Raw genomic sequence first — 15203 nt, forward strand, 5'->3', positions numbered from 1 at the left:
AAGCTAATGTTTTTAAATAAATAATATTTTCCAGATGCATTAATTCATTGAAAAATCCTGTTCCATTTATTGGTGATGTCACCCTTTTTTGAAAATACATTTTTATATAAAATAAAGTTTGTGTCTCAGGAATAGATAAAGAAGGTCTAGATTGGGTTCAAAGGTTAAAGTAAATAGGAGGTACTCAAAGTTATTCAATAAATAACCCATTAAGCAAAATTAACATCAGTTTAATTTTGTTTCATAAAAATATTAAACATTTCAAATAAAAAATACAACTAAAAAAGTCTGCAGGTTGTGCTTTAATTTCACATTTCAAACATTGCACAATATTTACAAGACACTCATTTTGATTGTGAGATATAAAACAGTTTTTACTCCCAATATAAAATCTGTTTAACTTCTCATGTTAAACAATAAGAATGACATACATGCAAGATAGCTTTGTTACTAAGTTAATGATCCCTTGAAATTTTATGTGGCTATATGATGATTGCTAAATGTGTTAAACACACACACACACACACACACACACACACACGCGCGCGCGCGCGCGCGCGCGCACATACACACACACACGCACAAAACAACAACAACAACAACAAAAAACTGGTTATCCTGTGAGCTTTTTTTCTTTCTTTCCTTCTTTTCTTTCTGGTATATTGCATTAAAGAGAACCTATCTATAGACATCATTAATAATAATTGTCCTTAAGGAACAATATAAATATAAGCTAAATAAAAATAATAAAGAAAATGCTATGTAAAAAATCTTATTATCTAAAAGTCATTGCAATCTTAAGCCAGATGTAGACACTAGTAGCTGGGACCAGTGCATTGCAGAAACTAAAATGAGAGTACGTTTTTCTTCACCAAAAGTCCCAACATTCATAGGAGCAAACAAACAGCGACATAAACAAAATATTCACTGTGTCAGAAATAAAGCACAGGCCTTTAGAGTCATTATCCAGTGAACTTGTGTCCTTAAATGAAAAAGGGCAGCCACAGGCATCTGGCCCCTGAAGTTCTCTGGTACCCACATTTGGGATGTACCTTTCTTTAAGAAGATGGCCGTCCGTGGAAGTGAACTCCTTAAATAACTGCCTGCAGTTATGGCATGGTTTAATCTATAGATATAAAAGCCTAATATGCTGTGTCCAACCGTTTGACCATTTAACCGGTCACTATGATGTGCACTGACCATCAGGGTGCAGATGCTCCAACCAGTAGGTTAGCTTGCTGCTGGGGTCTGGCTAATTGGGACTGGGCAAAACGGGCCAGACATGCCCTGGAGCCCTCCTGTGGTTCCTCCCAGTCTGGCCAACCTCCCTTGGTCCCTCCCTGGCCTCTAAAATAGTTCTTCTAATTAATTTCCTTTCAGTGTGCACGAATCCATGCACCGGGCCTCTAGTCATTTATAAAGACTCTTCACAGAATCTGAAGTTGAATTCATAGAAATGCAAACGAGGGATGATGCCTGATGAGTCAATCCAGAAAGGAGAATTCTTCATGGGTGTAACATCTATTTCAATGACAGATTTTGTTCCCACTGACTCCAACTTCTTTGTTTTGTTTGTGAAATTACAGGAGAAAGTCTCTAGATAAAGTGCTTTCCCTATTGCTAGATTTAAATCTAAGAAATAAAACTTATCCCTTAGAAAAAATATAAGCTCAGTATTAACGTGTGTTTTTAGGTTAAATGAATTGGATTTGTGGCTGTTGCTTTTCTAAAAACATAAGTACAACAGTGAAGAAAGTAAATTATCATGTGAGTGAATCCAGGGATTCTGCCTCCGTGATGTGTGGAAAACTATTCTGAGGAAAAGCACAAAAGTAAAGGTTAAAAATGGAAGTATCCTGTAACACCCACCGAGTTCAGCTTCTTTGGCTTGATTCCCATACTTTGCATAAGTGAGTGGAATCAGGGAACTTTAGAATCTTCTGTGTTCTGCCATTTTGTGCCCATATAATTCATTAGAAATCCAAGACCGTAAAATCGTTCACTCGTCATTCCAAAGAAAGCAAAATTAAAATTCCTTAGGCCAGAACACATTTTAAGTGACACTGATTTCTTTCACCCTAAGTAATCACATTGGGCAGTGAATGGGGATTGTAAACCACCACTACCTTGTTTTTATTTTAGTCTAAAATATATATACTGTATTACTGATGATTCCTAGATTAGAATCACTACCTTTAAAAACCCTCACATTGAGTACAAAATACATAAATATGTAACGATTTGCGAAAATATTACTTATTTGTGAGATAAGGAAAAGATGGGATCAGAGAAAATGTACATTGTAATGTCCAACTTGTGTGAGCATTTTCCAGTTTGGGAACTCCTTGGTCGTTTGGGCCATGTCCTCAAAATTCTGTTTAGTCTGTTTATGATTTCCTTTCGAGAAAAGACAAGGAAAGAAAGAACCAAGTTAACAAAAGCTCCTTGTCAGAAATCTGGGAATGCCTTTATGATGGACTCGTAGGTGGGCGGAGGCGGTGGGGAAAGGCCCACTGGAAGGCTGCTGCTGGACCAGTGGAAATCGGGGCGCCTCAGGCTGTGAGCAGTGAGGATGGTGGGGGAGGTCGGGGAAGAGGGCAGAGTCATCACCTGGCTGTCAGTTTCCACGGGAAGCGGTGGACTTTGCAGAAATGGATGGAACGTTGAAGCCCTGAAGCTTGATTTTCTTGGAAAGGAATTGCCTTGTTCCAGGGAAGCCTGTCGCTGGAAGGTGAGACTGGCCAGGCTGAGGTTGCTGCGGCGTTCGTAGCCACTGTGGCGGTAAAATCCAGGCCTGTTGAGGCCGTGATTATAAGAAGACCTAGGTCGCCGACTTGAACTCCAATGGGAGATGCGGGCACTCGCTCTTCTTCGAGACAAACAGACAAACAGAGCCCAGATAAATCCTCCGATCACGAGCCCGATTGCCATGGACACTGTGAAGGACATGATAAGATCCTCTGAAACGAAGAAACAAAAAAACCAAGCAGGTAATTTGATTTGTAAGTAAGGACTCAACTGAAAACACAGGGCAGAGTACAAAGAGTAACTATGGGTTGGTGTATTCAGGGTGCCTCCTCCCAAACGTGTATACACACTTTAAATAGTTATTAATTCCAATGGGTTAAACCTGAAAAGAAAGAAACATTGCAATTAATTATTCAAAGTGTGTGTACACTTTTTGGGACGCCCTATATGATTAAACTGATTTTAAGTTAGAGAAATAGAAAATTGTACTAGATGGATATGAACAAGTGAAAGCTGTTACATTTCCATTTAAACAAAAGTGGTTCTCAACCTTCCTAATGCCACGACCCTTTAATACAGTTCCTCATGTTGTGGTGACCCACAACCATAAAATTATTTTCGTTGCTACTTCATAACTGTAATGTTGCTACTGTTATGAATCGTAATGTAAATATCTGATATGCTATATGTGTTTTCCGATGGTCGTGATCCACAGGTTGAGAACCGCTAAAATAACATTTTATCTGTATCATTTCATGTTGCTTACATTATTTTATCATCTTTAAGAAAGAAGTCATAAATATAGTCCCGTTTTTTTTAAAAGGCCATTATTTAGCTCATAACATTTTTATAGGGTTGCAAATGTAGTTGAAAGATTATTTCCATTTGAGTTACAGTAGTAAGTAATGCGCCAAGTTCACAAGGAATTTTGTAATCATATTGATTTTGCCTTTTCCTCTGTCTGTTCTTATCAAGCATCAATGTCTCCCACCTGCAGGGTTCATGATGTCTCACTTTCTGAGCTCATTCTGAGAGAGGAAGTGCTGGGCTAGAAGCACCTGGTGGGCTGACGGATTTATGTTCTATTCCCTGAAATGCTGGACTGTCAGTTATATCTATGACTCATTGATGACATGACCTATACAGACTACTGGGCAGTTTCTTGGACCCAAAGTTCTGGTTCATGCTGCCATCATGTCCTTGTTTTGACAATAAAATTCCTGTCCCCTGAATTTCCATAGAATCTCTGCTATACACCAGTATCCTTCAATTCACAGAACTTGTATTTGTTCAGATTTCCTCTTCTGGTGGGAAATGGGGGAGGGCAGAAAACCTTACCAAAATGGAAATTCTACCTTACTGCTCCTTTGTGGGAACTACACGCATATTCTTGAATGAAACTGGGTAACAGAGCCCCTGCTTTGAATGGAAAGACACCCTGGATATCAGAAGACCCCTCCATCCATACTACCCACATTTCTCCATTCTCTACCCCACGATCCAACCCATGAGCCATGTTGATTTTCTCACTAACCCAAAGCCTGTCCTTCTCTCTTAAATTCTGTGCTTTCCCATGTTTTTTGTGTGTTTTTTTATATCTAGATACAATTTTTACATTTCTGTCTGGAAAACTCATTCTTCAAGCTCCATTTCATGTATAACCTTTTGGATAGGGACACCTACGTTTCATTAAAAAATGTTACTCTTAAGTAGAGGAGTAAGCTATCTTATCTAATTGCTTATCTGGAAATTAACTATGTGGGGTTGTGAAATCGGGAAAACAAAAGAAGGGGATTTTCAAATGCTTTGAAGTTCCTTTCAGGAAGAGGTAGAATCTGCTTCCCCAGCCCTTGAATCTGGTCTGCCTTCGTGACTTGCTTGGGCCAATAGGACTCAATGGAAATGAAGCTGTGCTAGCACAGGTCTAAGTCTCAAGAGGGCTTTCTGCTTCCACCCCTTCTGCTCTCAGGAACCCCGCAGTTGCCAGCCTGTGAACTCATAGCCTCTCGGTTGTTGAGAGATACATGGCCCAGTTATCCTTGTGGCCATAGCCAAGAGCCTGTCAAACTTCAAATATGTAGGTGGGATCATTTAGGTAATTCAGATTCTAGTCAATCCAACATCTGAGTGTGATACTTGCGAGAAGGCCAGCAGGAAATGCATTAAGCTGATCTGCATCCGAATTGCCAACCCCAGAGTTATGAGCCACATCAATGATCATTTAGGCCATTATGTTTTGGGTTGGATTGTTACACAGCAAAAGCTAACTGGTTCAAATTCAGCTTCATCCCTAACATGTTTGTGATTTTTAAGAAATTTATTTAGACTCACTTGTTTTATTATTTTTTTAATGGAGTTAGACTTTATGATTGCCACGGTTTGTTTTTTACCAGTTTGTTGTTGTATTCTATGAAAATCAGTAATTCAGAAATAACAAAATAAGCTAATGTTAATGAATTTCTAAGACTGATTATTGCTCCTTAGTTTTAAGATATATTTCATGTCTTTCTACCTTTTATTGTTACATTTATCTCCCAAGGAAAGATTATATTTGTTATCTCCTACTTTCACAATTATCTCTAGAAATATAAAAATCCTCTAAGACAATTCTTTATATTAAATCTAAACAGTAATTTTTTTATAATAGGAAGATGACTTCTGAATTACAAGATGATTCAGGAAACATGTCTTAGACCCAGTATTGTTCTTCCAAAATGTGTCTCACAAAAATAATACTGAGTCATAACCTGAAAATGCAGTCTCTTGAGATGAGGATTTTATTGCGTTAGACTCTATCTGGAAAAAGCAAATAAATAAAGTTAGAACCTAACGTAAGCCTTGCTAGTAATATAGTAAAATTCCAAATTAACCTCTATCGGGGCCCCAAATATTTGGAGCCCAGAAAAGAAGTTATAGGAATTCAGAGTTTCCAAGACAATGGCAGCAATGTAAATAAGAATTCTCCAATATTTCTTCCAAAAGGAAAAACAAACAAACACAAAACACTAAGAGAACAACAAAATGAACAAATAAAGCTATACAAAACCCATGCCTTCAGTATAATTAGAAGACCGTGACATCCAACTTCAAGTTACCTAGAAAATGAACTATGAAAAACAATAGAGATGCCAATCAATTATCTCCCATGCTTCCACCGAAAGCTTTCATGGAGAAGAAAGGCAATTCTGTAAAAAGTAAAAATGATGAAAAGGTGTTCTGGTCCCTGAACACAGTGCTTTAGGAAAGAAGATTTTGGTGCATACAGACATGTGAGGAGGCACATTTCTTTGGAAAGACTGCCAAAGGTCACCTCTCGTATGATTGCATTTATATGAAATGTCCAGAACAGACAAAACTGTGCAGATAGAAAGCAAATAGTGATTGCTTAGGGTGGGTGGGAGAGATGGGAGGGAATGGGAGTGACTGCTATGGGAACAGGGTTTCTTTGTGAAAGACAAAATGTTCTCAGATTAGATTGTGGTGATGGACACACAGCTCTGTGGCTATAATAAAAACCATTTAAATGTGCCCTTTACGTGGGTAAATTCTGTATCAAAGCTGCTTAAAACAACAAAGGAAGAAAAGGAGAGGGGTTTTTGGTGACCACACAATGAAGGAGAAAAAAAAAGAGTGAGGGGAAATGTAGGGCCCTTTGAAACAAAAGAAAATTAAAAGCCATTGAAGGACACCTAATTCCTCTCCCACCTTCAGCATCTAGAAATAAAAGTCAACCAGTAGAAACATCATGCTTTCCTATACTGAGGAAAAGAGGACTCTAGAATGACTCCCAGGATTCTGACATGGGAAGGCCAGGGTGGACACCGGATTTGAAAGTCTGCTATGAACCAAAATACTTGGGAAAGTTATGGTAAACAATATTATGTTTTCTATTGATATATTTCCCTTAATCAACAACCTCCATTAGAGAATTTTAAATAACAACTTCAAATATAGAAACTGAGATATGGGGTTTTAGTTAAAACAAATTCTTAAAAATGCCTTGGACTCAAATTTCTCATTTTATTGATATGGAAAGATGGTAAGATTTATATAGTAGAACTAACATAACTTTTTAAAATCCTCACTAAGGATATGTTTATTTATTTTTAGAGAGAGAGGAAGGGAGAGAGAAACATTTGATGTGAGACAGAAACGTGGGTTGTTTGCTTCTCCTGAATGCCTCAACTAGGAATCAAACCAGCAACCTAGGTATGTGCCCTGACTGGGAATCAAACCCAAAACTTTTCGTGTATTGAGCGGCATTCCAGTCAACTGAGCCACCCAGCAGGGGTGGAACTAAAATGATTTATTTTAATTATTGAATATTGACAACCAGCACTGGTCAGGAGACCATGGCTTTCACTCACGCACAACATAAAAGGAGGAGACAAATAGTCAAGTTCACAGAGTATATGCCCTGGCTTTTGTATATAAACTTATATAATCACTAGGGTCTGATTGAGGATCCTACACATATCAGGATATAATCAGGCATAATAGATGAGGTCAAAGACATATATTTACTTTATTTCAACTAAATGGAGATAAAAAATCAAGATCTTGAAACTGAGTTGGTTACCCAGTAAATGCATTTGAAGATTTGCAGGAGTTTCCATACACAATCTCAGTGTACCTACCCTTTCAGCCTGTCAACCACAGTCTCTTCTGGCAAATAAAGCATTCCTAATGGTTTATCTATAGTGAAAAATAGCATCAGGTTCAATGTCAAGAAAAAAAATTAGAAACTTTCAAAATATATAACCAGAGGGAAATAATTTCTTCTCGTTAAAGTGATTGAGAAAATTAGCAAAGGAAACCCAAATACATGAAGTGAGAAATATATTTATATGCCCAGTGGCTTTGATTTCCAAAATCTATTGTTGTTCTGATAGAAGAAAACAAGGGTCATATACAAACTCCAGTAGATAAGTTGTTAAAGAATATTTTCAACCACCACAATCTTCTTAAATGAAAAATATTAATGTTGTGAGTAGAAAGATTATTATTTTTAGTGGTACTAAAAGTAGAATAATAGTCTCACAAAAGCAATTTGATAATATATCTATTTTAAATTATTATTTCCTATGGGTTTTTAATATTTCTATTTGACATTGTAAACCTAGTGTCTGGGCCCACAATGTAGGCAGAATAGGTAATTTTGATTCAAAGTATGTTGTTCTTATAAATGAAAGACTGTCTATGGTTATATACATATCTAAAGAGGATTAAATATTGAATGCTAAAAGTACCTGAGAATAATATGTACATATTAATAATAAATTATTGAAATTTTGAAGGCATATAAATACAAAAAGATGGAGCTACAGAAATTATAAAAATAAGAGAGAAAGTTATACTGCCTTAGATATGGATTTGCCTAATTTTATTGTTCAGTTGAGTGTACATGCCATGAAAATGACTTTCTTTCCCATGTGGCCAGTCAAATATCTGTTTTAGAAGTTACTGCACTAATCCTTATGTCCTTGCTATCTATGCAGAATTTTTTAATACTTACACATGAGAATAATGACATAAGACTCTCTAAGACTCGCTGAAATATATGGTAAAACGCTGATCTGTCTGGCTACGCACCCTTAAATGCTAACTGCAAGAAAAGTATGGAAATGCAGAAAAGCAATAAGAAAGAAACATCAGGAATCACAATTATAACAGCCTGTTCCAGAATGGTCTTCCATAAGGAGACTTTCTGTTTATAGTGAATGATTTTCTGACACAAACGGTGAATCCAGAAATATCTATTAAAAACAGCATCTATTGGCCATACAGCATTAAAATTATGTAGTTCAATTCTGGCAGACTTCTGCCCATAAATTTTGGGAGCTTTTTTTTTTTTAAAAAAAACTTACTATAAAATAAAATATACCTGAAAAATATATTGGCTCAGATATTTCTCTTTTGAGGACAGTTTGCTTCTTATTTCTCAACATTCTTAGGGGGGGAAAAATAAGCCATGACTTCACTTCACATAATTACAATATAATGCAAATAATGAGGCCAAACAATTACTTTTAAAAATGCAGATATACATTTGAAGGCAAATAAGAACAAATTCTAAATCAGTAAAGTATTTATATGATATATTATGGAATTATACACCTGAAATCTATATAATTTTATTAACCACTGCACCCCAATAAATAAATTCAACAAAAATAAATAAATGAACATAAAAACAAGGAACAATAAATAAATAAGATCAGTAAGGTATGGCATATAAATTAGGTATTGTTATTCTAATTTGTATTGTGTTTCTATACAACCAGCAAGGGACTGGCCCATACGTCCTCAATGAATAATTTTTATTATAATGGGTATTTAACTTACCCAAGTCATGTTATTCATTTTGGCCTAATAACAGTCACTACAGTGCCTCCCAATTCTAATATTCTAATCTTGAATCTGGTTTTTAGTAAATCTAATCATTGCCTCAAATTTTATTAGTATTAAAATTTAGTAGAGGCTACCATCTAGTGGCCTTGAGTTGAATCGTTCCAATATCTGAAAAGTAATTTTTGTCTTTGATAACAAAATAGAACGTTGATCTAGTCACAAAATCCTTTACAATTATCCATAATAATAAAATCGTAATGTGCTAATTAGACCAGACATCCTTCCGGATGACCTTCTGGACAAAGCCAGGGCTGTGAGGGAAGCCTGGGTCCCAGGTGCCAGAGGGAAGCCAGTGCTGGCAGCTGGGGGAAGGAAGGCCTACTCTTGCACGAATTTCGTGCATTGGGCCTCTAGTAAGAATAATAAAGCTTAACTATTACCAAAGCAGGCTATGTATGCTGTTCTTGGTTCCCTCGAGTATAGAGGAAAATGTTTTAAGCAATAAGATGTTGGCAAAAGCACAGAAAACTCAATGGATTACAATAATTTCAACAGAATAATTACTTTTATGAGTATATCATCTGCTAGAAAAATCCTCTTTGGTCTGTTTTCACAACACTTCTATATCCAGAATTCATATTCTTATTTAACTGCTCTGCCACCTTTGTGGTCCAAGCAATCACTATCTCTGACCTGGAATATTGCAGTAGCCTTTTATCTGGTCTTTTTGTCCTACTCTGCCAATTATGTTCTATTCTCAATATAATAGCCACAGTGAACCTTTGAAAATGTAAGTCAAATCACATCACTCTTCTGTTCCAAATCCTCCATATTTGAGTAAAAGCAAACTCCTAAAAGTGGCCTCTGTAGATAGAGGTTCCAAGTTGACCTGTATTTAATTATCTCTGCTCACCTCTACTCTTTGTACTCTTCTACTGGCTCATCCAACTCCATCTGCACTGCTCTCTGCCACCAGACTCCTTCCTGACCTAAGGCCTTGCATAAACAGTAGAAACATCCTATAGAATAAAAGCTTAATATGCTAAGTGTCTGGTCATCCAGTCAGCCGTTCAACCAATCAAAGCATAATATGCTAATGATATGCTAAGGCTGCTCAACTGCTCACTATGATGTGCACTGACCACCAGGGGGCAGACAGTCGACTGGTCGACCAGTTGCTATGATGTGCACTGACCACCAGGGAGCAGACACTCCAACTGGTAGGTTAGCTTGCTGCTGGGGTCCGGCTGATTGAGACTGAGCAAGACAAGCCAGACATACCCTAGAGCCCTCCCACAGTCCCTCCCCGGCTGGCCAACCTCCTCTGTCCTTCCCCGGCCCTGATCATGCACCAGTGGTGTCCTTGGCCTCTTGCAATCCAGGACCCCATGGGGGATGTTGGAGAACCAGTTTTGGACTGATCCCACAGGCCAGGCTGAGGAACCCCACTGGTACACGAATTCATGCACTGGGCCTCTAGTGTAAAGAAAAGATTCCAAGGAAGCTTTTGTGGATTGATCCTTTCAGGTACACTGACTATAAATACTGGTTAAACCACACATCCTTCCCTTCCCCTAAAACAATTCCTATCTGCAGGCACTGAAGAGTGACCAAACATAGGCAGTTACTAGAGGGAATCTGACACTTGGAAGAAAAGAAGAGCAAGCACTAGATTATTTTTCTACTTTTCAAAACTTCTGGTCAGAGCACAGTTTCCAGTCTGAGTTATGTGGGGCAGGTGAAACTCCAACTGAAAACCTGTAGCATTTCCAGTCTGAAGAAACAGCAGAAATGAGGATCCCTACATTTTATTGATAAACATTTCCTATATCTATGGTGGACTCTTGAACTATATTGCAAATTCCAAACAGCACAGCTAGAGGAAAAAACAAGCAAATCAAAAAACCAACAAACTAAACTAATCTGAGATGTGAACTGCCTTTCAAGAGACAGGCTTTATAGGCATTTTAGTTGGAGTTCTAAACATGTATTTGCTTGTGTAAACAAACTAGAAAAAGAGACTCTTATAGGTAATATAAAAGAATCCAAAGGCCTATTTAAAATGTTCCGAATACGATGTAAAGCTGCTTGATGTGAAGAAACAGGAAAATGTGACCCGTTCTAAGAGGAAAGAAAGTCAGGCCCTTAAGACACTAGGATGACCCAGATGTTCGCATAAGCAAAGACGTCATAGCAACTGATATCTATGTTTAATGGTGTGAAGGAAAATGTTCATAATGAAAAAAAAAGTAGAAAGTATCAGCAGAAAAATGGAAACTATAAGAAATAACTAAGTGTACAAAAGAAATATCAGAACTAAAAATATTATCTCAAGAACCAAAGGCCCTCGTTCTCCAATACCTTAATAGTATCCGCCCCCCCCCCCGGCTACCCGCCCCCCCCAAACACACACCTTAGAGAAAAAGTCTTCAGGAAGAGGAAAGAGGGGAGACCCCGTTCATGAAATTGAGGATTATTATGTTAAACTTGCTCAAGCTTTTATACTGACATCCTTTACACAATTCTGCCTCAAGTCATTCACTTCTCAACAAAAGTGGCTTGTGGGTACTTACTTGTGCATATTTGCTGATAACATTTCTCCTTAGCTCCCAGAAATTCTCCAGCTATGCTGCATTTCTGCCCTAAAACCTAACACATTGCCTGTTATATAATGGGTGACCAATAAATGCTTCTTAATAAACTAATGAAGTAGATAGATAAGTATATGAATGAATGAGTTAATGAGTGAATGAAGGAAAAATGAATGACTGAAAAGTCCTTCCTAGGATTATCTTTCTATTTGAACTTATCTGGTCTCCTTTCTTCTAAAAAGGATGTAGGAACCCTTTCTGCCATAATTTTTAAAAACTTGTACTATATTATCAATCATTGCAATTTTACCATATATTATCTTGCATTAGTTCACAACAATAAAGGCATTTATTTACATATGTATGAGCACATAATCTCCTCCAAGAATGTAATCTTCTTGAGGGCAGACATTGCCATTTGGGAGAAGATTGAGGTAAATGAATGCAAGCTCCTAAGCCAATGATGCTAGCCAAACACACACACAAGCTAGCCAAACACACACATAATGCTAGCCAAACACACACACAAGCTAGGCAAACACACACATAATGCTAGCCAAACACACACACAGTGCTAGCCAAACACACACACAAGCTAGGCAAACACACACACAATGGTAGCCAAACACACACATAATGCTAGCCAAACACACGCACAATGCTAGCCAAACACACACACAAGCTAGGCAAACACACACATAATGCTAGCCAAATACACATACACTGTTAGCCAAAAGAGAAAAGCCACATGGCAAGACAGGAAATTTAACCACAGTATGTATTCTTTAGGACTCCAGGTACCAAGAGGGCAACTCAGTTTAAGGATACTTCCTTCCTATTTCATTACATTAGGGCACAGCAAACTTTCCCTAATTGTTTCTTGCAATGTTTATAGCAATAGTTTTAAGCAAAACTGAGAACTGCAAGGGGGTGTCTTCATCTAGGTTGTCCCCCTCAGGCTAATTGTGTTGCCCACCCTTGCACTAATTGCTTTAATACTTGCACAACATGTAGTAAGTATTGAGGGGCAATTACTATAAAAATGCAAGCTGTCATGATTGGTAATAGCCATCATCATTTTATGCAGCTTGAGTGTGTTAAGTCTGGGAAATTGATATGCTTAACACTCAAGTTTTGCTTTTCTAAGCTAATCTTTCTTTACTTCTCCAAATTCAAAGTGAGAAGCAGCCAGTTGACTTTGGTAGCCATGGATAATGCCTTGCACTGCATTTTACAAGATTATCAAAATAATATGTCTGTGGAGTCAGTGATCAAAATAGATATCAATTTAGATACACGTAAGAAAGAAAAAGAAAAAAGATGGGCATTTATGTTTTAAGAAACTTTTATCTTTTATATATTCACATTTCCACTTTTGCATTTTCCACTTAATATTCCTTACTTCAGAAAAAAATAATGTGATCTTTTATATATTTTTCCCAAAACATTATATCTGCTCAACATATTTGCCCTGATTTTGTTAATGCTTATCAACATAACACTCCCCTTCCTGGTTTTCATTATTTTTATATATTTTCCATTGTATTCACAGACTAAGACAAAGAAACTCTAGGAACTACCTTTGGGACAGTAAGTTTGAATTCCTTCTCAAGCACAGATTTCTATATTTACAAAAATTATCATTTTTTAGGATTGGCAAATAGACTCCAACCAAACATTTGCTCTTACAGAATCAAGTTTTCTTAGCGATTACCGTCCAAGTTTTAGTCAGTGGATAATGATTTCCTTTGCCTAAGTGAACCTGGCATTTAGTTGTTGGAAAAAAATAGATTTGGCTTTAACAATTAATGTTTGCAGTAAGAGTTACTTTGCTTTTGAATTCATTTACACTGCTACTTAGATTTGTAACGATGAATTTAGTGTAAACACACTCTCTAGCTGTTTTTTGGACATTCACTTGCTCTGTTATGAGGACACCAAGTAGTATTGTAACAAACGTATGATTAGATGTCTACAAGTCTACAATCCAAAGGCTAATCATCTATTGGTGTCTACCTGAATAAGCCTATCAAGCCATTTCTTAGATATGCAAATATAATTTATTTTTTTCTTCCTAATTTTGTTATATAATTATTGTAGGATGTTCCCTGATATAATTTACAAATTGAAGCAAACATAACTGGTTGATGGTAGAAAGAATTATTAATTCCCTTCATGCGAGTTTCCGTGACGGTGGACACGTAGGTGAGGTTGCCAGGAGCAGCCGGCCACTGCTGCTCACCTTCCCCCTCATTGTTCCCAAAATATCCCCTTGAATTGCAGCAGAGGATTAAAAACTTGTTCTGGATTACTAAACAGGGATATCCATCTATCCATAAACTCCATTTTCTCCTCTAAAGTCTTTTTCTGGATGAAATCCAAATTGCCCCCTTGATTTTTAAAATTTCCCTTGAACCCAAAGTCCATGTCAAGTTCACATCCCAGTCCTTCCCTGTACCTCTAGCCTGAACAACTGGTGATACTGACTCCATCGGCCGCCGGTATTTGAGCAGCAGCTGTGTCTGAACACAAGGCCTTCTGTGTTGTGCCTTCTCTCCTGTGCTGGGCTTCCTCTGTCATGTTTTATGTGGTGTTATTCCCACTTAGCTTTTTCTAGTTCAGTTTTCCCCTCTAAGTTCATAATATGATTCCTTCTTTTATCTGTGGTATCACCCTCCTTAAGTACTGATTCATTAGTTGGGTTCACTAGGGAATTAAAAAGTATAACACTGACCATGTATGTTAAGGCAACCTCTGTAGGAATTCTTGGTTTCATTAAATAAAATACATAACCCATAACCTTAAACAAATAAAACTTCACTTTCCAACAAAAGCCACATTATCATATTCCAAAGAGCAATTCCTGCTGCCTTGCTTCTCATCTTTATTCTTTTCTAATTATATTTTGTAACACCAGCCAATCTAGGCTTGTTGCCCAGATTTTTCTTGAGTGTTGTTATAGCCCACTTTAAAGACACTTTCTATTAATATATCTATTATAATCAATCAATGAAAACAGTCAGTTTACAGTAAACAAAAGGTCTCAGAGATACCCAATGTTTTCGTAAATGACACAGTACATTTCTCTGCATGCTAATTTTAAATTTAAAACAGGTAAAGAAAATATCTTACCCCAAAAGTTTTCTGGCCACGGACTTCCTAAACTTGTTGTGTTATTAGCCATAGTATCCACCAGAAATAGAAGAGAGAGGAGAAAGAAGAGAAAGAAAGAAAAGCCAGCGTGGCCAAAAGAAGCACTTTGATTCTGTCTTTGTGGTTCCGCAAGAGAAAAATAATTTCCACACAACCCCTCATATACTTGTGTTTGCATAAAAGGAAACAAGTGTATCATGTTTCCTGCTTTTATACTCAAATTAGCAACTGTTTTTCTTATCTTGGAATTCCACATGGTTCCCGAGACACAAAACAATTTCCTTCTCGTCATTTCCTCAGCGAATGTGCTGAATCCCTCCTCTTGGCCACCCCCAAACTGCTTTTGGGATAAGAGACTTT

The 15203-nt window shown here is 37.2% G+C and overlaps 1 protein-coding gene across 2 annotated transcripts; it reads right to left on the reverse strand.

The window, feature by feature from the left end:
• Positions 1–284: 284 nt before the first annotated feature.
• MYCT1 (MYC target 1) lies at positions 285–14958 on the reverse strand. 2 transcript variants are annotated; one of them, XM_070417447.1, is made up of 2 exons: positions 14823–14958; positions 285–2936 (listed from the first exon to the last, which is right to left on the reverse strand). In XM_070417447.1, the coding sequence occupies exons 1-2, from the start codon at positions 14872–14874 to the stop codon at positions 2449–2451; spliced, it is 540 nt and encodes a 179-aa protein (XP_070273548.1). In that variant the 5' UTR covers positions 14875–14958; the 3' UTR covers positions 285–2448. The 2 variants fall into 2 exon arrangements, with proteins under 2 accessions (XP_070273548.1, XP_070273547.1); XM_070417446.1 differs by having other exon boundaries at positions 285–2960; positions 14823–14930.
• Positions 14959–15203: the final 245 nt, after the last annotated feature.

The sequence above is a fragment of the Myotis yumanensis genome, unplaced genomic scaffold (genome assembly GCF_028538775.1).
Source record: "Myotis yumanensis isolate MYYU_CA2020_CCGP unplaced genomic scaffold, mMyoYum1.0.hap1 SCAF_6, whole genome shotgun sequence".
Classification (NCBI taxonomy): Eukaryota; Metazoa; Chordata; class Mammalia; order Chiroptera; family Vespertilionidae; genus Myotis; species Myotis yumanensis.